Below are 25,675 nucleotides of genomic sequence, written 5' to 3'. Positions count from 1 at the left end.
CTGAGCATAATCAGAACAGCTTCTAGCTAGGCTGAATAAAAAAACAAAGAGGTCTCTTTTTAATAAATAAAAAATAGAACCTGCTACATTTTCTTTCCCCTGAAGCAGAAGGTATAATGAGCTCTGAAATGTGGGTGTACTGAGATTATTATTTTTAATGAATATTTGACAGCTGGGGTTTTCGAGCAAGGTGCTGTTATTTTTGTAATAAATTCTTCCAGCGGAGAGGGATTCCCCCCCACCCTGAATTTCTACCTTGTTTGCGGATTCGGTTTGTGTTCCTTTTTCAAGCCTTTGCCTAGCCAGTAGCCAGGTGAGCTTTTGGGGTGATTGCTTGTGAATTGCATCATTAGAGTATTGCAGCATTACATCTGAAATGGGGTCTGAACATCAAAACTCCACAAAACAGGCTAGTATATAGTGCACATCTATACCAAAGATTTGAAGCAGCTGTCTTTCCATACAGATTCCTGGAAACTGTAGTTTGTTAATGGTGCTAACCCAGGGGTCAGCAAACTTTTTCAGCAGGGGGCCAGTCGACTGTCCCTCAGACCCTATGGACTATATTTTGGGGAGGGTGGAAAATGAACGAATTCCTATGCCCCACAAATAACCCAGAGATGCATTTTAAATAAAAGGACACATTCTACTCATGTAAAAACACGCTGATCCCCGGACTGTCTGCGGGCCAGATTTAGAAGGTGATTGGGCCGGATCTGGCCCCCGGGCCTTAGTTTGCCTACCCATGCTGTAACCCAGGGGTCAGCAAACCTACCGCGCCTCGGGCCGGTGTCTCCAGCGCCGATTGCGCGGTGGACCAGAGGGCGAGGGAGCGCGTGCCCATATGCGTGCGCACACGCTATTTCCGGCGCACTTCTGGGTCGGAGGAGCACCGGAAATAGCTTGTGCGCATGTGCACAGGCCTCCTCTGACCCGGATGTGCACAGGAAATAACACTTGCGCATGCGCAAATAATGCTTGCGCATGCGCACAAGCTATTTCCAGTGCTCCTCTGATCCGGAAGTGGGTAGCCGCGCAGCACTGGTAAGAGCGGGCGGCAGCAGCGGGGGTCACTGTGGGCTGGATAAACGAGTCCTTCAGGCCTTATCCGGCCCGTGGGCCTTAGTTTGGGGACCTCTGCTGTAACCCTTTGAGGGGTGAACTACAGTTCCCAGGACTATTGGGGCAGGGGGAGCCGTGCGTTCAAATATATGGTGCGGATGTGTCAATAGAACAACTATGTTTCTGCATATGAACAAATTAGAATGGGAAGAACCTGAAATACTAATTCGGGGGAGGGGGAGGGAATCAACCTGCATGAGTTGGTTTTGAGAACGCACCTCCTGCAGTGATCTATTATGAAGCCACCCATCCATGTATATATCTTCTTATATGCATAAAAATGTAGGGTCCTCATCACCCAGCCCACCGTGGAGGATTTGTAGTGCAAGTCCAGATCTGCGTGATGACAGCCTTACAATATTATATATATAGGAAGACACATGCACATACACGGTGAATCAATTTAAAATGCTCTGTACAACCAGAGCAAAGGAACAGGCAGGTTGAATTTTTTTTCTAACAAATGAGCATTTAAAAGTAATACCAGTTTTAATTTGTTCCTTTTCATGTTATAAAGTTGTTCTATATAACTATACTATTCTATTTTGCAGAATTTTGATGATCCCTTCAACAATCCAATTCACAGACACCGATCTGGCCCTTTCAATATGTGTTTTCAAGTGATGATTGTATGGGTGAATTTTTTCACTCTTTCGATGTGGGTCTTCTTGGAGGGCGCCAGCGTTGAATGAATTGTGAACTGGCTTGTTGCCTCTCAGCCTCAGTTTTTCCCTGCTGCAAAATGGGCACAGCAGGTTCATTTGCTGCACCTACATGCTGTGAGGATAAGCAGAAAGGAGGAGGGGGATAATAACTTATACCAGCAACCGGTGGATCCCCAATATCTATGCCCCCCTCCCTTGTTCCAACTGGAAGCATTGGCAAAAACCAGCATCAGATCTGAGCTTAATTATACTGTTGATTAATGAAAGCAAGACTTTTCTGGGAACTGATCTTTGCCCGAGCAATGATGTCATTTTTAATATGTCCTCTGCAACCTAATTTTGGAAGAAGCTTTCCACTTATTCCGCGGCTCAGTCAAATTGCAGATCCGCAAAAAAGTCCCTCTGCTCCTTGGCAAGTTAGTTAATCTTTGCTATAAGCTAAGCATTGCTAAACATGAGCTGCTTTATCAAAGCAGAACACCACACCCAGTTTTGCTAAACTGGCGCTGCCTGAACAAAAAGCCCACTAAACTCTGCACAAGCCCCTTACCCTGTCCTCCAGTTCTTCAAGTTACTTAGGCTAAACTCTGCGGAACCTGAGCTGCTGGCTTCGGTTGACCTTCGCCAAACCTGAGCTGCTCAACAGATCTTGGATTGTTCATCGTAAAATTGAGAACGGGATGGCCAAGCCTGGTATCCAAGCAGAAGACTGTGGCTAGTAGCCTACTGCACACTGACAAGGATCTGTAAGGCCCAAATCACATGATTCCATTCTGGCATTCCTAGTCCGCTATGCATTTCTGGTGCTATGATGCCACTTCAAACAGCCACAGTTTCCCCCATGGAGTCCTGGGAAGTGGAGTTTGCTCAGGGTGCTGAGAATCGTTAGGGTGCCCCTATTCTCCTCCCCAGAGAATTTGCAATTCACAAAGTGGTTGATTGGTTGTTAAACCACTCCAGGAATTGCTGTCGATTCCCAGTGCCCCCAGCAAACTACACTTCCCAGGATGCTTTGGGGGGGGGAAGCCAATAACATTTAAAGCAGCATGGTACTGCTTTATCTCTATAGTGCGGATTGGGCCCATGCCAGCCATTAAGGGCCACTCAAGGGAGGGGCTAGGGGAGGGTGCATGAAGAGTCTGTGTGGCTCCCATTGGCTCTCGATCTTGTCAATCATTGCTTAAGAACCTCTTTGGCAGCCTAGCCCAACACCTGCATTCCACAGGAGGTGAGAAATGCTAGCAATCTGAGCCCAAACAATGCAATCTATTAATTATTATTAATAATAATAATTGCCAGGTTGCAGCTTGATTAGGCCAAAGGCCTCTGAGCTGTGCAGGAAATCCAACAGGTCATCATAAGGAATAAATGCATTAAAATAAAACCGCCTGCGGAAAGGCGAAGGAAAGGCCCCATCCGAAATAGACCAAAAGCCTCCGAAATGTGAACATCTTAATCTGCCATTAACAGAGTCAGACCATGGGGCGTCCACCCCAGGGATCGTGGGGGAGTCTTGTGGCCCTCCAAGAAACTGCTCAAAAGAACCCGAGATGAGTTTTGCAGCTGGTTGAGGACAAAGAGAGGCATCTAGTCTAGCCCCCTGTCCTCACCAGGTGCCCCCAAAATGCAAGCAGCAGCATGTCTCCCCCTGACCTGTGGCGTAGTGTGGGTTGTCACCAAGTAATTTGCGCCCCCTAACCCGTAGATTTGCACCCCCTAACCCGTGGATTTGTGCCCCCTAACCCTAACCCCCAGATGTTGTGCCCGGTGCGGCCGCCCCCCCTGCCCCCCCCCACACTACACCACTGCCCCTGACACACACCGCCCCAAGGTCTCCAGCAACTGGGATTCAAAAGCGTGGCTGCTCTGACGGTGGACGCAGAGAGCACAGCTGTCCTGGCTCGTAGCTACGGCTGGGTGATATATCCATATATCATCCCAAACCGGTTTGAAGTCCATCTCGTGATATCATGATGTGTTTGTGTGCTATGCAAAAATCACAATGTGGGACCAGCCAATGCCTCTACATCGCTCCATCCTTATTTCAGACATTGTGACATATCTATGTATTGCAATGTTTAGCTGGTGGTATAGATCACAATGTTGGAAACCAGACACTGCCAGCCTCACCAGTAGCCCTCAATCGCCCTCTCTTCCTTCCTCGAATTTATCTGGTCCTGTTTCGAACCATCCAGATTGGTGCCTATCACTCCCGCCTCTTGGTCAGCAGCCCTGACCTCTGAAGAGGCCTTCCCTGCTCTCGGGAGAGAATGCCTCTTCTGAAATTTCCCATCTTTCCTTTGCCACTGCTGAGGACACCCATGGCTTTCCTGATGTTGCAGGACTCCAACTCCCATCCTCCTCCTCCTTGACCACTGGCCCTGGGAATGCTGGGAGTTGGAGTCCTACATGGAGGGGCTCAAATACAACGGCCCTCCCAAGCCCTGGTGCTGCTGGAAAGGATTGGACCTCAGACTGCCTTCCTTTCAAAACTCTGTGTTTTGTCCCTGGCTGACTGCATTTCCCCTTCCCCGATTGTTCTGCCATTCCAATATACGTTTCACTGGGACGGCACATGGTGGCCGGAAAGCGCGCCAACTGATTGCTTGCAGGCCTGCTCCTATGCGCCCAGCGGCTGCTTGGCGAACCTACCGAGAACCAGCTTGCGGCGGCGAGATCTAGCGTGTCGGGGCCTGAACGTACGAACAAAGCAGCCTTATATATATATAACGGCTCTGTCCTGGGACTCGCTTGAGATCTTTAAAAAAACAAAAACTGGCATTGCTGCGCATTGATCCTGGAAACGTCTGCATGCAAAGTGCAGGCTCAGTACGCCACCTGCCGCAGCCCCCTCTTGCAAAACGACTCCGGGAAACATGGCAGACTCCAGAGCAAACCTTTTCCCTGCGCCCATGGCTGGCCACCCCAAGCTGTATCCCAGCAGCGCTCACGCACAGAAGTCCTTGTGCAGCCTTTCCAAAAGTGTTCCAGAGCTCCAGCGCTCGTTGCTGTTGCTGTCCGTCTCCACAACTGGCTGGAGCCGCCCCACACAGCCAGCCGGCGAGAGGCGGCCCCTGCCCTTGGGCATCACCTGTCCTCGTTGCTCTCCTTGATCAAGGCCTTGAGGGCGGGCGGCAGGCGGGGCGCCTTGGGTGGTGGCCCCAGCGCCACCATCAGCTCGCTCTTGCGCACCAGGGCAGCCCGCAGCTGCTCCCGCATGTCCTCGATCTTGCTCTCCAGCTCCTTCAGCTCCTTCTCTTTGTCCTCCTTGCTGCCCTGCTGCGGATCCTGGCCGTTCATGCAGTGCCAGACAGGAGCCTCTCGCTCCTCATCCGAAGCCTCGTCCGGGGCGTTCTCAATGTTGAAGTGGACGCGTTTGTCCTCCTTCTTCACGGCTGCCCGGCGGAGGTTGTTCCAACCTGGCTGGTTGGAGGGCGGCGGGGGCGGCGGGACCTCTGGTTCCTCTTGGCTCTTTTGGATGTTGCACCTTTGGGGGAAGGCAGAGAGGAGAAAATAGGGAGAATTGGCTTTATTTATTCATTCATGCGCCACTTTTTCCTCCCAGGAGCTCAAGGCAGATTGTCCTCAACACAACAACCCTGTATACCATGGGTAGGCAAACTAAGGCCCAGGGGCCAGATCCGACCCAATCGCCTTCTCAATCCAGCCCGCAGACGGTCCAGGAATCAGTGTATTTTTATATGAGCAGAATGTGTCCTTTTATTTAAAATGCGTCTCTGGGTTATTTGTGGGGCTTGCCTGGTGTTTTTACATGAGTAGAATGTGCACTTTTATTTAAAATGTGTCTCTGGGTTATTTGTGGGGCATAAGAATCCCTTCACCCGCCCAAAAAAAATATAGTCTGGCCCCCCACAAAGTCTGAGGGACAGTGGACTGGCCCCCTGTTGAAAAAGTTTGCTAACCCCTGCTTTATACAGATGGCATGGTGGGAACATATAATAGAAGCATATAACTGTAGAGTTGGAATAATAATAATTAGAAGAATTTTATTATTTATAAAGGTAAAGGTAAAGGGACCCCTGACCATTAGGTCCAGTCATGGACGACTCTGGGGTTGCAGCGCTCATCTCGCTTTATTGGCTGGATGTACAGCTTCCGGGTCATGTGGCCAGCATGACTAAGCCACTTCTGGCGAACCAGAGCAGCGCACGGAAACGCTGTGTATCTTCCCGCTGGAGTGGTACCTATTTATCTACTTGCACTTTGACGTGCTTTCAAACTGCTAGGTTGGCAGGAGCAGGGACCGAGCAACGGGAGCTCACCCATCGCGGGGATTCGAACCGCCGACCTTCTGATCGGCAAGTCCTAGGCTCTGTGGTTTAACCCACAGCGCCACCCACGTATAAAAACATAATAAAATGTGAAACATTAAAAAACTTCCCAATACAGGGCTGCCTTCAGATGTCTTCTAAAAGTCAGATAGTTCTTTATCTCCTTGATATCTGACTGGTGGGCATTCCACAGGGCGGGTGCCAGCACCGAGAAGGCCCTCTGCCTGGTTCCCTGCAACCTCATTCTCGCAGGGAGGGAACCACCAGGGGCCACAATGGTCATCTAGACCAACCCCCTGCAATGCAGGAAACGTGCCCAACTTGGGTTTGAACCCAAGACTCTGAGATTAAGAGAATTTTGAAGATTGGTTTTTGGCTGAAGCCAGACCTCTTCCTGCTGGGACTTATGGGTATGCAGTTGGAAAAGGACTATGGAACTTTGTTACAAGATACAGTGATACCTCAGGTTAAGAACTTAATTCGTTCCGGAGGTCCGTTCTTAACCTGAAACTGTTCTTAACCTGAAGCACCACTTTAGCTAATGGGGCCTCCCAACTGCCGCCGCACGATTTTTGTTCTCATCCTGAAGCAAAGTTCTTAACCCGAGGTACTATTTCTGGGTTAGCGGAGTCTGTAACCTGAAGCGTCTGTAACCCGAGGTACCACTGTTCTGTTCATGGCCGTGAGACTTTTACATGTGCTAATATGGTGGAAGGACAAATCATGACCAACGAGGGAAGAATGGCTATTAAAACTTATGGACTGAGCTGAGACGGCAAATGGACATGTTTAATCAGAGAAAAGTCATTGTTAACATTTGTTAAAGATCAGAAAGATTTTGCGTGAAAAAGAAATAATGACATTAGGATTCCAGGACTGAATATCATGTTTGCTTATAGAAAATAGCTTTGTTGAGTGAATATTGTTTATATTTGTAGCAAATAGATGAAGCATCGGAAGTCCTTTCCTTTCTGAAATTTATTTCTCTCTCTTTTAACCTCCTTTCTCGTTCTCTCTCTCTCTCTCTCTCTCTCTCCCCCCCCCTCCCCTTTCTCTTTGTTGTATTTAGATCAAAGTCTTAGTTTGGACAAAAAGAGAGCGAAAAAAGCACAACAACCCTGTGAGGTAGGGAAGGCTGAGAAGCAGAAATTGCCCCCCAGGTCACCCAGTAAGCTTCATGTCCAATTGTGGGGGCATTGCTGGGTAGTTAAAGAGCTTGGTGCACAGGCTCCCAAAGGAAATTTGCATAAGATTTGCCTATGCCAATTTACTTATGCTTGTGCTGGTTTGCACATTTGCCCTTACTAATTTGGGGGACATTTGCATGACATTTGCCAATGCTAAGCTGCACAACGTTTCCCTGTGCTGTGTTGCATAACGTTTGTCTGTACTAATTTGCATGACATTTGCATATGCTAATTTGCATGGAATTGAATATGCTAGTTTATACTGGGCACCTGGTCAAATCCTGATGTGGAGTGGCTGCCTCTCCTACAACAGGGGTGGCCAACTCCCAAGAGACTGCAATCTACTCACAGAATTAAAAACTCCCCTTCGGCAGATTGTGCTACAATGGAGGACGGGCCAAGGGGGCTGCAATCTATTTTACCACTGCTAAGGAAAGGGAGCCAACAATCTACAGTGATCTACCAAAACCTTGCAGGGATCTACCAGTAGATTGTGGACTTGTTGGAAATCCCTGTCCTACAACAACAGCCTCCCCCTTCCTCCATCACTACACTTCCATCTTTCTTAGTGCCCCTGAGAAGTCCTGCATCATTTTTAAAAGACGATAGCACGACAACAGCCTTACACTTTTATGTATATAGGAAGAAAAGCCCAATGGCATAAACTCCTCCTTAGCAGCCGATTAAATCTGGACGATGGAAGCCAAATTCTTTCCGGCTGCAAAATTTACCCCGAGATAAAGCAACAGAGTTCAGAGCAAGCAGCGAGGCAGAGTGAGGAATGTTTCCTTATTTACCTTTTCTCCAAATTCAGCTTTTTGTTCCTCTGCTCCTCCAAACCCATATTCAGTGCCCGGTGGATTTTCTGGCATATATTAAAAACAAATTAAGAAAGTAATGGTGAGGCCTCAGATTGGCTAGATAACATCTAAATTGGCAAACAACAACAACAACAACAACAACAACAACAACCACAGTGTCTCTGAGCATGTGAAGTGCATGCAACTCTCACTGATATTCAGAAACAAGATTTCCTTGGGAATCCTCAGGTTTTCACAGTTTAATGCTTTGCAACGTGAGCAGAAAGCAGGAAAGCGGTCCAATCAGCATGCAACAGAACCATAGAGTTGGATGGGATCCCAGGAGGTCATCCATCCCAACCCACTGGTTGAAACCAACGCCGCCCCTGCGAAGTAGCCTTCCCTTATTTGAATTTAAGCTGCAAATCCTATCAACAACGCAAGCTTGGGAGCCGGTTCTTTTGAGACACAAAGAGCTGGCTGGTCTCTGGCAGGCAGGAATTCTTTTTTTTGCAGATGCACCTGGGAGGAATGAGGTGGGTGGATGAACCAGCCACCCTCCATCCCAGGCTTAAGAGAGTTGGGAACAGAAGAGGAGGCCGCCACCTGCGGATCGCCGCCCTGCACGGTCAGCGTGGGCTTTGGCAAGTTTGGCAGGCGACCTCTTACCTGGCTGGTGTGAAGCCAATAGTTGAACTTCTTTTTGCGTTTGATGCGAGGCAAGATGAGGCGGTAGAAGATGTGCTCTCCGAGGGAAGTCAGCAAAGAGCCACAGAGACCAATGCAAAGCAGGACAAAGAGCCCCGAAAAGTGGTAGATGCCCATTTGCAGGGTCTGGGCAAGGAGAGAGAGACAGAATGAGCACAACTCAGAGCCCACACATACAGTAGGCACTCGCCGTATTTGGAGGAGGAGGAGGAGCGCTGCCTACGACCTCAAGAACACCATCCCCACCATCAAACATGGAGGGGGACATATTATGTTTTGGGGGTGTTTTTCTGCTAAGGGGACAGGACACCTTCACCGCATCGAAGGGAAGATGGACGGGACCATGTACCGTCAAATCTTGGGTGAGCACCTCCTTCCCTCAGCCAGGGCATTGAAAATGGGTCGAGGATGGGTATTCCAGCATGACAATGACCCAAAACACACAAAGGCCAAGGCAACAAAGGAGTGGCTCAAGAAGAAGCCCATTAAGGTCCTGGAGTGGCCTAGCCAGTCTCCAGACCTTAATCCCATAGAAAATCTGTGGAGGGAGCTGAATGTTCGAGTAGCTACACATCAGCCTCGAAATCTTACTGACTTGGAAAGGATCTGCAAAGAGGAGTGGGACAAAATACCTCCTGAGATGTGTGCAGACCTGGTGGCCACCTACAAGAAACATCAGACCTCTGTAATTGCCAACAAGGGATTTGCCACCAAGTCATCTTTTGCAAAGGGATCAAATGCTTATTTCACTCATTATAATGCACATCAATCTCTGACTTTTGTCTTCTGGGTTTCTGGGGGTTTTCCTGTTGTTATTCTGTCTCTCGCAGCTACAATAAACCTACCATTAAAATTATGGACTGGTCATTTCTTCGTCAGAGGGCAAACGGGCAAATTTAGCAGGGGATCAAATACTTCCCCCCCTCACTGTATCTATTATCATTATCTATTTATGCCCCCCTTTTCCTCAAGGTGGCTCATCCCCTCCTCATTTAATCCTCCCAACAACCCTGAGAGGCTGGCAAGGCCGATGGCGGTGACTGGCCCCAAAAGGCCCCCCCTTGCGAGCTTCACTGCCAGGTGGGGATTTGAACCCAGGTCCTTTGGGGGGGGAAATATTCATTTTTCTTTTTCATTCATTACACACATCTCAAATTCTTAACATTTGCTATGCGTTCCTCCCTCCCCCCCCCCCAGGCTTCCCCCATCTTCCGCTTCTGGTTTGTTTCTCCTTTCACCCACTTTGCTGACTCCTAAAAGAAAAAGTTCCTAATAACATATTTATACAATAACATCAAACCTAAAAACATAAAAAATGAGTACACCATATTATTTCTCTATCTTCTACACATTTTCTAATATTAACAATGTGAATGTTTATTTAAATCCTGCCGTCCAGCCTATAGACTTTCTTTGTTTCTGCAAGTATAATGTAAACGGTTCCCATTCTTTTTCAAAGTCGCTGTTGCCTTTTTCTCTTAATCTGCCTGTCATTTTTGCCAGTTCTGCATAGTTCATCAACTTCTCTTCCCATTGTACTTTAGTTGGTATTTCTCTTCCAAATTTGTGCAATCAGCATTCTCGCAGCTGTAGTGGCATACATAAATAGAATCCTCTTTTCTTTCGGTATATCTTGGCCTAAAATACCTAGTAGGAAGGCTTCTGTGAACCCAGGTCCTAGTCTGATACTCTCACCCAGGGTTTCCCAAACTTGGGTCTCCAGCTTTTTTTGGACTACATCTCCCATCATCCCTAGCTAGCAGGACCTGTGGTCGGGGGTGATGGGAATTGTAGTCCAAAAACAGCTGGAGACCCAAGGGACCACAGACCCCGGGCGAGTGCCTGGAACCCCCTGGAGTCTTGCAGGGAGTTGGGGCTGGCACCCAACTTCTTTAACAACGCACAATCGTCCTTTAATTGTGTGCTCCGCAACCCACCCTTTCCCCAGCCCCCCCCCCGTACCTCGGTGACAGCAAAGACCCGCTTTCCGCAGGGGACCATCTTGTACCATTTATCGTGGAGGAGGTCCATGAAGCCGGACGATTTGTAGCGGCTGATGAACTCCGAGATGTTGGAGGTGAGGGGCGAGTTTTGAGGAAGGCCGATCCCATAGCCTGGAAGGTGGCAGAAACACAGATATTGTGGTGGGTCGATGCAAAAAAGAGAAATAAATAAAGGGTGTTGCTGGAGGAACACCAATCTCGGTTTCGAGCATGCGCAGAGTGCCTTCTGGTTCTAATATCAGTCAGATATTAGAACATAAAACAAGGAGAGCCTGGCTGCCTGATCAGACCAGTGGCCTCTCTGGTCCAGCATCCTCACCGTGGCCAAGTCCCCCTTAGAACCTAAGCATCCAGATAGACTGCCTCTGGACATGGAGCTTCCATTAGAATCATAGAATCATAGAATTGTAGAGTTGGAAGAGACCACAAGGGCCATCGAGTCCAACCCCCTGCCAAGCAGGAAACACCATCAGAGCACTCCTGACATATATATGGTTGTCAAGCCTCTGCTTAAAGACCTCCAAAGAAGGAGACTCCACCACACTCCTTGGCAGCCAATTCCACTGTCGAACAGCTCTTACTGTCAGGAAGTTCTTCCTAATGTTTAGGTGGAATCTTCTTTCTTGTAGTTTGGATCCATTGCTCCATGTCCGCTTCTCTGGAGCAGCAGAAAACAACCTTTCTCCCTCCTCTATGTGACATCCTTTTATATATTTGAACATGGCTATCATATCACCCTTTAACCTCCTCTTCTCCAGGCTAAACATGCCCAGCTCCCTTAGCCGTTCCTCATAAGGCATCGTTTCCAGGCCTTTGACCATTTTGGTTGCCCTCCTCTGGACACGTTCCAGTTTGTCAGTGTCCTTCTTGAACTGTGGTGCCCAGAACTGGACACAGTACTCCAGGTGAGGTCTGACCATTAAAATATCTTCAATATGCAACGGCTGCAGCTCGCACTTTGGTGACAAAGGGGTGGAAGGAAGAAGAAGCCCTGACAATAACAGATTGGCAGAACAAGCTACAAGAATTTGCTGAAATGGCGCAGCTGACAAACAGCCTGAGAGGCAACTCAAAACAAAAATTTATGGGAAAGTGGGATAGATATAAGATATATGTTCAAAAATACAGCAAAGGTTTGCTATCTATGCTAGCATTCGATTGACATTGGAGAGAGGCTGGGTTGAGAAATAAGACCAAGGGTGCATATTGATATAGGAATGTATTAGACAAAATGTAAAGAACTATACAGTAGTAAGAGTACATTCAACTGTAAAAAAGGAATGTACGACAGGATATGCATGTTGAAAATTATATGATAATAAGCATTGTATTGTAATATGATATTCTTTACTGATGTAACATAAGAAAGTTAATAAATAAAAAATAAAATAAAATAAAATATTTTCAAAGCCTGGCTGCCAAATAAGGCCAGTGGCCCATCTAGTCCGGCTCCTCTTTTCACAGTGGCCAACCAGATACCCCCAAGGGAAACCTGAAGGCAAGTCCCCCCCCCCCCGCAAAAAGGAGTAATTCCCCCCTCCTGTGGTTTCCAGCAACTAGCATTCAGATGCATTGCCACCTCCAACCATCCTGGCTAGTAGACATCCTCTGTGAATTTGTCTCGTCCTCTTTTAAAGCCATCCAAGTTGGCGGCTTCTTGAGGCAGTGAGTTCCACAGTTTAACTGCGTGAAAAAAGTCATTTCTTTCAGTGGCGTAGCGTGGGTTGTCAGCACCCGGGGCAAGGCAAGTAATTTGCGCCCCCTAACCCGTGGATTTGCACCCCCTAACCCTAACCCCCAGATGTTGCGCCCGGTGCGGCCGGCCCCCCCTGCACCCCCCACTCTACGCCACTGATTTCTTTCATCCGTCCTGAATACCCCAGCCTTCAGCTTCATGCAAGCTGTAGTGTGTCAGGAGAGGAAGGAATACAGTGGTGCCTCGGGTTAAGTACTTAATTCGTTCCGGAGGTCTGTTCTTAACCTGAAACTGTTCTTAACCTGAGGTACCACTTTAGCTAATGGAGCCTCCTGCTGCTGCCGAGCCACTGGAGCACGATTTCTGTTCTCATCCAGAAGCAAAGTTCTTAACCTGAAGCACTATTTCTGGGTTAGCGGAGTCTGTAACCTGAAGCGTATTTAACCTGAGGTAGCACTGTAATAATAATAATAATAATAATAATAATAACAACAACAACCCTAAGCCTAACAACAACAACAACTTCTTTATATCCCGCCCATCTGGCTGAGTTTCCCCAGCCACTCTGGATGGCTTCCAGCACATATAAAAACTTAATAAAATATCAAACATTAAAAACTTCTCCCATCCACTTTCTCCATGCCACGCATCATTTTACAAACTTCCCTCAGGACATCTCTCACTCGTCTTTTCCCTGAACTGGAAAACTCCAAATGCTCCGGCCTCTCCTCACATTTGATCCGTTCCATCTGATCATTCGGGTGGCCTTTTCTGAACTTATTCTATCCCCATTTTTGAGGCAAGGCGACCAAAACTGGACACAGGAACCTAAGCATTTGGCTGTTAACCAGGAGGTTGGAGGTTAGAGCCCCACCAGCCCCACAGTGATCCATGCGACAGTCACCTCCAGGCTTGACTACTGTAATTCGCTCTACGCGGGGCTGCCCTTGAAGCTGTACCAGAAACTCCAGCGGGTGCAGAATGCTGCAGCAAGGCTCCTCACAGGGTCTCTGCCATGGGAGCATATTCACCCAGTGCTTTTCAAGCTGCACTGGCTCCCGGTGGAGTACAGGGTCAGGTTTAAGGTGTTGGTTTTGACCTTTGTGGCTTAGGGCCCTTGTATTTACGGGACGGCCTCTCCTGGTCTGCCCCGCAGAGGACCTTAAGGTCCATGAATAATCATAGTTTAGAGGTCCCGGGCCCTAAGGAAGTCAGACTATCCTCCACCAGGGCCAGGGCCTTCTCAGTGATGGCTCCGACCTGGTGGAATGCTCTTTCCCGTGAGAATAGAGCCCTGCAGGATTTAACTTCCTTCCACAGGCCCTATAAGACAGAGCTATTCCACCTGACTTTCAATTTGAACTTAGCCTGATCTTTTATTCCCTTTCCTTCCCTCCCGCTCCCCTTTTTATGAAGATTCCCCGCTCTGGGGTCCCACAACTAATTATCTCCTAGTCTTCTCGCTGGCCCAAATGGGACTAATTTAGCCAGCTAGCCCTGGTGATCATCTAATGTTTATTGGATGGATTTCCCCCCTAAACTGATTTTTTAATTCTCAATTTATTGTTATTCACGTTTTATACTGTATTTTATGCTGTTTTTTTGTTGCATCAATTAAGTGTTTTAAATTTGTTGTTAGCCACCCTGAGTCTGGTTTTCTGAACCAGGAAGGGTGGGGTATAAATAATTTTATTATTATTATTATTATTATTATTATTATTATTATTATTTGCAGGGGGTTGGACTAGATGACCCTGGGGGTCCCCTTCCAACTCTACCATTCTATGATTCTACAAGTGTAGTCCGACCACAGATGGATATAAATGGTGTTACGGTACTGGCAGTTTTATTCACCATATCCTAGTGGGTGGGTGGATGGATAAATAAGTCGATATGGACCGACAAGACAAATCTATTCAGCCTTCCTATTGTTGCTGATGCAACTTTGCACCTTAATGTAACTGATCCGTAGAAAGAACTCTATGAACTGAAAGCAGAGACACTGTATGTACTTAGGTAACCCAAGGAAATCTTTAATAAGAACCTTTTTTTCCAAACCCATTCTCGTGTTTTTTAAAAAATGTTTTTATTAAAAGTTTTTATTGGGTCGCAAAAGTACATACAGAGCCTCTGCTTTCAGTTCATAAGAGTTCTTTCTACAGATCATTCATATTCAATATGAGACACTAATGTTATAAACAGTCTACAGTTGGGGAAGAAAAAGAGGGAGGGGGGAGATTCTCTGACCTGTCAATCACTTCACCTTGGGGTCAAGGATACCCCCTGGCAGTCAACTCTCATTTAGGGTGGAATGTACAAACTGGTAAAAGATTTCTGGAGTTTAATCTTGGCAGAAACACTAAACATTACTAAATAAGCCATTGTTTGCTGTTCAAAATTAAAAGTCACAGAATATTTTTGGCGATATATCGTCAAAACAATCAGTCTCCTCTTGGCAGTCATGGCCGCTCAATGGAAAACACCACTCAAATCTTACACTCACTCTGGAACATGGAGAAAATTACGCATGATTTGAGATTTTGACAAGGACTGGAACCCCCTGGCACTTTTAATGCAATTTGGCACTCCTTTATAAAGCATCATTTTCGCGGCAGTCCACATCACGAGCCTTGCAAATAGATAATCTAATAAAATTTATATTCTCAGCTTAGATTTTGTTATTTGAACCCCTCTGCGACTGCACTCATTCTATCGTTTTCATCTTTCAATTTTCACCTGTTCTCTCTGTTTGATATACGCTATAAAATGAAATAAAGAATCTCCTACCCACCCACCCCTGGCAAACCCCCCGCCTCAAAAAATATAAATTTGGCAGATGAGACTGGATCAATTATTGGGGAGTGGGAAGAAGTGTGGGGGGGCACGAGAGAGAGAGAAATAATGGGTTCATTTGTATTCCGCTTGGCTCCCCAGTTTGCCGAAGAGCTAATGAGAAACGGAGAGATCAAAAAGCATTTCAGATGATGCTCCAGCGAGGGCAGCCTGGAAATAATTAGGGATGTCAAGAAGGAGCGAAAGCGTTAGGGGGTATCGGGTGCTCCCCACCCCCACCCCTCCCCCACCTCCGCACCCCATAAACCCAAAGAGGATTTGCAGCAAAGTTTGTAAGGCCGCCCCCTGCACACCCCTGGCTGCTCCTGGGGCAGAGGGCTGGGGAAACAGAATATTCCAGCGTGGAGAGGAAGTAAGAAATGAAAAATGAAACAGATTTCCATGCAGGAGCAGGGAGCTTCAGTTGCAGGGAACGGCTCAGTAGAACCCCCAAATGCTAGGGACAAAGAGGTGCGAGACACAAACACTCCACCCAAACACAAAAAACCCGATTGTGAGTTCTACTCAGAGAAGACTCCTTGAAATTCGCAGACGTAGAGAGTCCCACTCAGAGGCAACCTATTGAAATGAAAAGGTGGTGACTCACTTCAGTCCACTGATTTAATGGGGGCTACTCTAGAACCTAGGGAAACGGGTGGCGCTGTGGGTTAAACCACAGAGCCTAGGACTTGCCGATCAGAAGGTCGGTGGTTCGAATCCCCGTGATGGGGTGAGCCCCCGTTGCTCTGTTCCAGCTCCTGCCAACCTAGCAATTTGAAAGCACGTCAATGTGCAAGTAGATAAATAGGTACCACTCTGGTGGGAAGGTAAACGGTGTTTCCGTGCGCTGCTCTGGTTCGCCAGAAGCGGCTTAGTCATGCTGGCCACATGACCCAGAAGCTGCACACCGGCTCCCTCGGCCAATAAAGCGAGATGAGCGCCACAACCCCAGAGTCGGCCACGACTGGACCTTTACCAGTACCTTTACTCTGGAACCTATTAAGCTTCAGTTCAACTCACAACACCACGGAATGGGAGAGCTTGAGGGGATCCCTTTCACTGGAGGTTTTAAGCAGAGGTTGGATGACCACCTTTTGGGGATGCTGTAGCTGTGACTCCTGTATTGCAGGGGGTTGGACTAGATGACCCCTGGTGACCCCTCCCAACTCTCCCATTCTATGATTCTATGCATCTCCACAGTCTTGCTTCTCTGTTTCCCATAATGCTGGAGTAGACAGACCACTGGTCTGATCCTGCAGGCTCTCCTAATGTTCTTATGGACCTTTTTTCAAACTTAACACCACATTCCCCAATAGGTCACTCAGAAGAGCACATGGCCCTCAAGGGGGGGGGGGGGCTTTCTCCTAAAGGACAGCTTGTGGGAGGGGGTGAGAATGTGAAGTCTGCAGTCTCTAAAGGAGTCAACTGTGCCGCTGCGTCTTCCCGCCTCCCCCCCCCCAAGGAAAACAGTTGACCCCCGGAGAGGCATCTCTCATCTCCCGCACTTTAATATTTAACAGCCCCACTTAAAAGATTGATTGAGGTGACCCAGTTTCATTACGGCAAGATTGGGACTGCAATCGCCCCCCTCCCGCCCCCCTCCTCTCTCTCTCCATCTCAAAACCCTTCCGCTAGGATTCCTCGCTAAATGAGCAGGGCTCGGGGAGCCATGAAATAAAGTCCTTTGACGTTCCCCCCCCCCCAAACCTTCGATCGCAAAGGGTTTCCCGACGGTGAGGAGCTTGCAGTCGGAGTCGATGGACACCTCGTAATCGAGCAGGGACTTGTCCATGATGAAGGCGTTCAGCTTCGGAGGGTTGGTCCTGATGAGGAGAGACCCCAAACCCCGAGTTAATTAAAACAGATAGACAGAGCTAAGCCTGACACACTGAAGGTTTTGCACGCAGACACCATAAATTATAAGAGGTATGAATTGCCCGGTCTCGATTGCCCTTGAACCATATAACCCAGTTCTGTTGCAGATCAACTGACCTCCATTTCAGGGGGTTGAACTGGATGACCCTTGGGGTCCCTTCCGACTTTACAAGTCTGTGTTTCCAGCTCCTTAGAGAACTGAGCGAAGCACCAAACAAATGATGGCAAACAGGACTGAGCCTCTGTTGCTCCAGCTTCAGCAAAGCAGCCATTCCTTTGCTGCAGAACTTTGGCAGGTCAGCAAGCCATGACCTTTGCTAAACCTGAGTTGTTGCATAGCTCAGGCCTAAGGTATTGCAAAGTGCAGATGCACAAACAGTAGTCTATATCGTTGGCCTCCATCAGTCTTGAGAGACAATGGACAGTGCCTCCAGGTGTGAAGTCAAACTGCTGCAGTGACCTGCCTGGGGCACACACCTGGCCAATGTGTCTGGGGGTCCTGGGCTGCCCAGGCAGCAAGACCCCCCTCTTGGCCTCGCTGATGGGGTTCGAAGGAAAGCAGAGCAAGACGTGAGCAGTGACTACATTATTACATGAGCACTGTTCCACAGCATTTGATATTTTCATTTACATACATTCACTCGAAATAAGATGGGTTTATGAAGCAATTCCATATCCTCCCACCACGCTGACAAAGAATTCTGCGAAACAGTAGTCAATATCCGGAATCACTGTTCAGTGTTGGACATCATATTTGCTGAATACACAAAGCTTCACAGCTTGTCTTTCATCGTACAAAGTCTGGTACCTCGATTCATTTAAAGATTTTCAGAGACTTTGAGACTAAAGATTTCATTTTGTTATGGTTTGAAGGAATTCTATAAAGGTTGTCCATTGCGTATGTATACGGTCATCGTGTTGCCTAGACAATGCTGGCGTTCTGTTTGCGACACAGGGGTAGGTTTGGTTACCTACTGGCTGCAGGAGTTGCCGGAAGGAGGCGTGCAAAGCACCATTCAACCGCCTTAGGGACTCCACTCTGCATTTGTGTTGGATTTACTGCTGGGCCTGTTCTTCTGAAGATATCCCGCAAAGCAGCGGAGGTTTAGGGTCAGAGTTTTCCTTCTCCCAGATGGGCTCCTTCCCAGGTGGATGAGCCCAATCTGCCCCTCCCTTCCCTCCACAGCATGTACGGAAACCCCTTTTTAAACCGGAGGGTTTTTAGCAGGCGCCGAAAGGAGCACAGTGAAGGCACCTGCCTTCTAGACTCCTGGACCCACACTTGGTCTCGTCCAATTATTATTATTATTATTACTATTATTATTATTAAAAGGTAAAGGACCCCTGACAGTTAAGTCTAGTCGCAGACGACTCTGGGGTTGCAGCGCTCATCTCGCTTTACTGGCCAAGGGAGCCGACGTTTGCCCGCAGACAGTTTTTCTGGGTCGTGTGGCCAGCAGGACTAAGCAGCTTCTGGCGAACCAGAGCAGCGCACGGAAACGCCGTTTACCTTCCCGCCGGAGTGCTACCTATTTATCTACTTGCACTCTGACGTGCTTTCGAACTGCTAGGTTGGCAGGAGCAGGGACCGAGCAACAGGAGCTCATCCCATCGCGGGGATTCGAACCGCCGACCTTCTGATAGGCAAGCCCTGGGCTCAGTGGTTTAGACCACAGCGCCAACCGCGTCCCTTTGTTATTATTATTACTACTACCCCTCCCCTAACACCCCACCTATCTATCTATCCATGGGTGTAGCCAGGATTTACCGTATGTCATGGGTGGAAGCACCACCCAACTCATTATTCTTTATCTGGCTTTGTCTAGCAGATTTGGAATGAAATGTCTCCATAACTGTTGTTTCAAATAACTTTCTTTTGCCCCCAAGTGCTCAGAAAAATCTGTCAAAACCTTTCTACAATTTCTGCTTTTAGTTAAGTATTTTTATTTATGCACTTGATTACAGAAGGGGGCTATGCTCATGTATCTATCTTACCTTTCCAACGGTACCTCTCCCGGCTGTGCTGGCAGCACAATTTCAAAAGATGGGTTTGTTTCGGCTTGCATATTTCTTGGGGGGGGGGGGGGAATGTTGATTTGGTCGGTCTCCCTTCAAATGCAAACTGAACCGAGTTTTCCCACCCGCTCCACCCCCAACTCACTTGAGCATTTTGATGCCTGCGGGGGTCGTGGGGACACTCAGCCGCCGCATGTATTCGTGCATGTCTGGGAAACTCTTCTTGATATATTCCTCCGCGCTGCTCTCCCAGACAGTCCCAAATCGGAATCCTTGTGAGGGATGGTGCAGCTGCCCAAAAGCAAAACAGAGACCACATGGTTGGGTTCTTTTTAATAGAAGCAAGGAAACTTAAAATCTTAATTTGAGATTCCTGCATTGCACGGGGTTGGGCTAGATGACCCTTGGGGTCCCTCCCAACTCTGAGGTTGTGGTCTGGGAGCAACAACAGCCGGACTACGGCATTAGTTGTATAAATGGCAAGAGCCAGAAGGTGGCGCTGTGCAGGTGATGCTGTGCAGTGCAAGGACCACAAGGTGGAGCTGTGCAGCAGGCAGAGCCATGCAAGGGCCACTAGGTGGAGCTGTGCAGGAGGCAGTGCCGTGCAAGGGCCACTAGGTGGAGCTGTGTAGCAGGCAGTGCCATGCAAGGGCCACTAGGTGGAGCTGTGCAGCTGGCAGTGCCATGCAAGGGCCACTAGGTGGAGCTGTGCAGGAGGCAGTGCCGTGCAAGGGCCACTAGGTGGAGCTGTGTAGCAGGCAGAGCCGTGCAAGAGCCACTAGGTGGAGCTGTGCAGCAGGCAGTGCCGTGCAAGGGCCACTTGGTGGAGCTGTGCAGCAGGCAGTGCCATGTAAGGCCAGCAGATGGCGGCACTCAGAGGTTACCAAACCCTGCACTGACCTTGGGGTCGTGAATCCCAGACAGCTCCTCGAAGGTCTTCTCTCCCACCATCACGGCAGCCAGGTTGGCGGTGTAGCTGGAGAGGACCAAGAGGCAGAAGATGGCCCAGAGGTTCATCAGGAAGCGCCCGGTCCAACACTTGGGGGTCTTGCTGGAGACGGTTCGCCCAAAGAGGATGGCGTAGCAGAGGTTGAGCGCTGAGGAGTAGGAGAAGATCTTCATGCGGTTTCGCCCGTGGGGGGTCATCCCGTAGGGGCTCTTCCACTCGTAGAGGGTGAGGAACAGGGCGGTCAAGTGGAGAGCCACAAAGATGCCCACCCACATCGTCCAGTGCAGCGGCCACATGAAGGCCCCAATGGGAGACGCTGTGTCCCGGATCCTCACCAAGATGCCCAGGCTGGTGGAGAAGAAGGGGCTGGTGAAGTCGATCACTTGGCTGCGGGCTGAGTTGATGCTGAAGGACGTCACGGCCATGTGGGCCGTCCCGCTCAGGAGGTCCCCCACCAGCCCTGTCCAGCGGCCGTTCTTCCAGGCCCCGTACTTCCCGTCCCCCACAATGTAGAGGTCAAAGTCAAAGGGCAGGTCCTCGGCCAACTTCTCCAGGAGGTCAATGCAGTAGCCGTAGCAGCATTTCCGGTACTCGGCGGGGACCGAGCCATTCTCGGAGTTCAGCTCGTCAAAGAGGGTGTCCAGCACGGCCGAGTCGTTGGTTCGGGGGTCCAGACACAGCTGGCCAGCAGGACAGTTGCCTTCTTCATCCACCTGCATAAACCACAAATTAGTCTCTCTCTCTCTCTCCGAGATGTCAGGAGCCAGCCAGCAAGAAATCACACTGTGCAAGTTGGAGTTAACTCTTTAGCAGCAAAAACACGATCTGCACAGACTTGACGGAGTGTCAGGCCTGATGAGCACAGCAGTTCATCCCCACTAGGTCTTGCCATGGATCAGTTGCCAAGACTGAAAGCCACCCATAGCCATTTAAATCCCCTCCTCTCTAGGGTTTTCCCCAAGCAATTGGAGACTGCTCCTGTGTGCAGCCAACCTCCCCTCTGCACTTTTCATGCCCCTCCTGGTCCTGGGAGACAATAGGGAGGGGAGCTTCTTGCAGCAGGAGGGGGAGACACCCGTCTCTGCCTTCCCCATCTTTGCCTCCTCGCCTCCCTCCTCTCCTGCTTCCGCTTCTGCCTCTGAGTCTATACTTCTCTCTGCCATTGACTCCCCCTGCTCACTAAGCTCAGTTACTCCTTCCGCTTTCGACCCTGTGCCGTTAACTGGTGGAACTCCTCACTGCAGGGTGTTCCTTATCCCTAGGACAGACGTTTTCAACCTTTTTGAGTCTACCGCTCCCTTGACCAACGACTTTCTTCCTGTAGGACCCTTGTGGGCCTCAGGAGCCCAGTTATGTCCCCCCTTGCCTGCAGAGCTGGCAGCCTCTCATCCTTTTTTGGACACCGTCCCTTGTTGTGTGTTCCCTCAGCCTCCTCCCCTCTGCCCTCTCCTTGTTAGTCCTCTGGGCAGCCTGGGAAGAGGATGCTCCCAGCCTAAGTGGCTCAACAGAGACTGGCCAAAGGTGAACATGAGGCCAGCACCTTACCTGTTAGAATTCCTGCTCCATGATTGCAGTCATGGGATTGTTGACGGTATATGTTTTGACGGAGACAGGATGTTTGTGTTACTGTGTTCCGTGAAGTGGGACTATTGTCCTTTGTTCTTTGTCTATTTGCTGTCTGATGCTAGAGAGAGAGGGAGCCATGTTGCAGTGCTCCGTGTGTGTTTATATGTAAATAAAGTAGATTAGTCAAAATGCTGAGTTGCTGAGGTCTGTTATGCATGATGCGCAAACTCTGCGGATCCCTGAGTGTGCCGGTGTCGGTTGGCATCGGTCGCTGTGATGTTTGGGCTGAAGAAAGCTTATGAAGCTCCTCATAAGGCATTGTTTCCAGGCCTTTGACCATTTTGGTTGCCCTCCTCTGTACACGTTCTAGTTTGTCAGTGTCCTTCTTGAACTGTGGTGCCCAGAACTGGACACAGTACTCCAGGTGAGGTCTGACCAGAGCAGAATACAGTGGCACTATAACTTCCCTTGATCTAGATGCTATACTCCTATTGATGCAGCCCAGAATTGCATTGGCTTTTTTAGCTGCCGCGTCACACTGTTGGCTCATGTTAAGTTTGTGGTCAACCAAGACTCCTAGATCCTTTTCACATGTACTGCTCTCAAGCCAGGTGTCACCCATCTTGTATTTGTGCCTCTCATTTTTTTTGCCCAAGTGCAATACTTTACATTTCTCCCTGTTAAAATTCATCTTGTTTGTTTTGGCCCAGTTCTCTAATCTGTCAAGGTCGTTTTGAAGTGTGATCCTGTCTTCTGGGGTGTTAGCCACCCCTCCCAGTTTGGTGTCATCTGCAAATTTGATCAGGATGCCCTTGAGTCCATCATCCAAGTCGTTGATAAAGATGTTGAATAAGACCGGGCCCAAGACAGAACCCTGTGGCACCCCACTAGTCACTCTTCTCCAGGATGAAGAGGAAGTGTCCAGATGTGTCTCTGCCAGGGTCCTACTCGAATGTAGGCTGGTCTCCTGACATTACCTTGGGAGGCAGCAGTGGCAGCAGTGGGCACTGCCAAGCCTGCACGGCGGAAAAGCTTCTGAGCACTGGGCACTCAGCTCCCAGGCAGGCCTGGCACGCAGCAAGCGCAAGAAAGGCCAGAATAGTGCCTGGCTGCCCAGCTGCCCACTTGTCTGTCCATTCCCAACTAGCTGAATGGGCTCCCTCACCCACTTGCTTGCTTACTCCAAGGCTGCCTTAGCTCCTGGCACCCAGTACCCCCTGGCCAGCCCCAGAGGCACCATTCGCCTGCGGAGCTTGTAGCCAGGGCTGCTGCAAGAAACAGCTGTGCAAGCCTTGGGGAGGTAGAGATATAAGAGGGCGTCAGAGGAGGGAGGGAAGGGAAGATGGGCAGAGGACATTAATGCCCGCTGCACCCCAGGGTGCCACAGAACATGGGTTGAAAACCCCTGCCCTAGCTCAGCAAGAAAGCTTGGCTTAAAATGATGGGGAGTATGGTTATGTAAGCTTTCAGAATATTTTTGTTGTTGTTGTTTAGTCTTTTAGTTGTGTCCGACTCTTCGTGACTCCATGGACCAGAGCACGCCAGGCCCTCCTGCCTTCTTCAGAATATTTAGAATTAGCCAAATTGACAGATATAATAAGACAAAAACCAAACAGTGAAGTGAAAAAGGAATGGGAGTGCCTAAATGAATACCCTAAAAGCCACGGTTCAAGGACAGAAATCTGGCTGAGTCTGGAATAACCTTGTGAAGTGAAAGGATAAGAAAGAGGGATTTATATCTAGATGCTGGGATAGAGACGATAAGGAAAACAGGAGGACACAATGAGAGGTAAAGGAGGTGCTGTGGGATTGGTGGAAGTCAATGTTTGTTTTTATTTTTAGTGTTTATATTAGTAACTTGTAAGATAAGATTTGTTGTTTTTTTGTATGCTGGTTTTTGTGTTTTGTGTATTGTTATTTTTCGATATTTTTAATGTTGTTGCTGTTGTGTGGAAAATATTAATAAAATGTATTTTTAAAATTTTAAATTTAAAATAAAATAAAATGATGGCTCTGTCTCCTTGTCCTCGTGGGTTGTGTCATACTCAGAGTAGGTCCACTGAAATCAAAGGGCATGACCAATTTAAGAAAGTGGAGCTCCTCTGAGTCTGACTTGGATGAACATCCTCCTCTGTGAGCGGTTAATGTGCGTTAACAGCCAGTCATTCTGCACATTGACCAGCCTTCCTAGAGAATGTGCACATAACCTGTCCACGGAGAGGGGATTTTGCACATTTCCTGGTCAATGTAGGCAATTACCAGCAGGCCTTGGGGAGCATGTGTATCTTGACTGGCTTTTTCTTGACTTGGCTTTTTTCTTTTGGTACATTTCGCAGCTGTTGTGCATAAGGTCCAAGAGGCTGTGAGGAATGTTGCACAATGACTGGCTGTTATGCACATTAACCCACACCTCTTACCCCTGACGTAAACAAGATTCCTTTAAAAAAAAAGAAAAGCTTTTGAATAAATGCAGGCGCTTTCTGGTTCGTACAAACCTCCCTGGTGAAGACGAAAGGGTGCTCCACCAATGTCACGACGCGCAGTTTCATGCGGCAAAAGCCCTCTGCCTGGTTCCTGCGCTGCAGGTGCTGGGGCCACGTCCCCTCCTCCACCTCCATCTCGCCCCCTTTCCAGGTCCCCACCGTCACCCAGGTGGGCTGCCCCACAGAGTCCCTCAAGAGGCTCCAGACTTTGTAGTGGCGATCTGTGTGGACGCGGGACGTGTTGTGGACGAAGACCTCCCCCGTCTGGCCGCGGAAGGACGTGTTGGCTAAAAACCTGGAACCGAGAGAAAGAGGGAGGGAGGGAGAGAGAGAGGAAAGCAGGAGGCTGGGTTCCTGGTAAGATACGCTGCGTTCTCTCTTAAATTACATTCTCTCTTAAATTATAACATGCCGTAAATTTGATATCTTTTTTCCACAGCCATTCCCATTGCAATATAGATGGTACCTGACCCCGGTCATACTGGCAAAAATGTATAAAAACTGTAGTGATGTCTGTTGGAGATGCAACAATGGGGCAGGAAACTTTCTACATATGTGGTGGGAGTGCAAAGAGATAGTGGGATTCTGGGAAAATATTGATAACAAATTGAAAAATATGTTTAGATTTTCATTTGAAAAAAACCCAGAATCTTTTCTCCTAGGTATCATGTCAGAGGAAATAAAAAGAATGGTCCGACCAATATTTATGTATGCAACTACGGCGGCAAGGTTATTGATTGCCAAAAATTGGAAAAGCAGCAGCATCCCAACTAAAACAGGCTGGTTATCTAAAATGATGGAATACTTCCATATTGCCGAACTAACAGGGAGGATAAGAGTACAAAAAGTGAATGAGTGGGCTATCTTTAAGGAATACATCAAAATTTATGTGGAAAAAGTAGAAATTCTGACAGATACTGAGTGAATCCAGAAAATGACTAGAGTGAAAGGAGAGTAAAGTTAAGATAGAAGAAGAGATTAAAGAAATAATGAAATGTGTTTAAGCTAAGTGGAAAAATAAAGTAGCGTAACAAGAATGGCTGGAAGTCAGGTCACTTGGTGGGTGTCCGTGTGGGGCAGGTGTGTAGGTTTGTTGATATGTACAGTATAGATAGGCATTATATAGAGTAACGTAGGTATGTTTTATGTTATGAATATAAGGTAGTATGTTGTGTACATGTATTGTGTAAATGTGTAAATGTATATGTATGTGTTTTATATGTTAATAAAATTTAAATAATAATAATAATAGGCTGCATTGGTTGTATATATAAACTTGTGGAACTACCTGCCACAAGAGAGAGAAAGGGGAGCAGGAGCATGACATTCCCGCTTGGCCGTGATGCAATAGTTGGATGTTAACTTGTGGTAGTAGCAGAGCCTTAAAACTGTCTCCGGGGTTAACAGGCAGTGAGTGCAAGCCCCTCCTGATGAGGAGCACCCAGGTTCCCAAAGGAGCCTGCGGATCTGGGCCTGCCACT

General features: G+C 48.3%; 1 protein-coding gene across 2 annotated transcripts in view; it reads right to left on the bottom strand.

Moving 5' to 3' along the window:
* Positions 1–577: 577 nt before the first annotated feature.
* GRIN3B (glutamate ionotropic receptor NMDA type subunit 3B) overlaps positions 578–25,675 on the bottom strand; it is a gene marked incomplete at its 5' end in the record, with an annotated part of 41,435 nt that continues 16,337 nt past the window's right edge. The window contains 9 exons of one of the 2 annotated variants that reach the window (XR_014506679.1): positions 578–3,440; positions 3,604–5,274; positions 8,064–8,131; positions 8,736–8,900; positions 10,737–10,888; positions 17,013–17,128; positions 19,342–19,487; positions 20,097–20,858; positions 24,207–24,489. Coding sequence is in view for 1 of the 2 variants with exons in the window: in XM_083421419.1 (XP_083277545.1) it covers positions 4,875–5,274; positions 8,064–8,131; positions 8,736–8,900; positions 10,737–10,888; positions 17,013–17,128; positions 19,342–19,487; positions 20,097–20,858; positions 24,207–24,489 (2,092 nt within the window). Of the gene's footprint in view, positions 3,441–3,593; positions 5,275–8,063; positions 8,132–8,735; positions 8,901–10,736; positions 10,889–17,012; positions 17,129–19,341; positions 19,488–20,096; positions 20,859–24,206; positions 24,490–25,675 lie in introns of those variants that run through there. The other variant, XM_083421419.1, reaches the window with a different exon arrangement.

The sequence above is a fragment of the Podarcis tiliguerta genome (assembly GCF_965153285.1).
Source record: "Podarcis tiliguerta genome assembly, chromosome: 18".
Taxonomy (NCBI): domain Eukaryota; kingdom Metazoa; phylum Chordata; class Lepidosauria; order Squamata; family Lacertidae; genus Podarcis; species Podarcis tiliguerta.
Note: the sequence above shows the minus strand (reverse complement) of the source record. Positions and strands in the feature narration are given on the sequence as shown.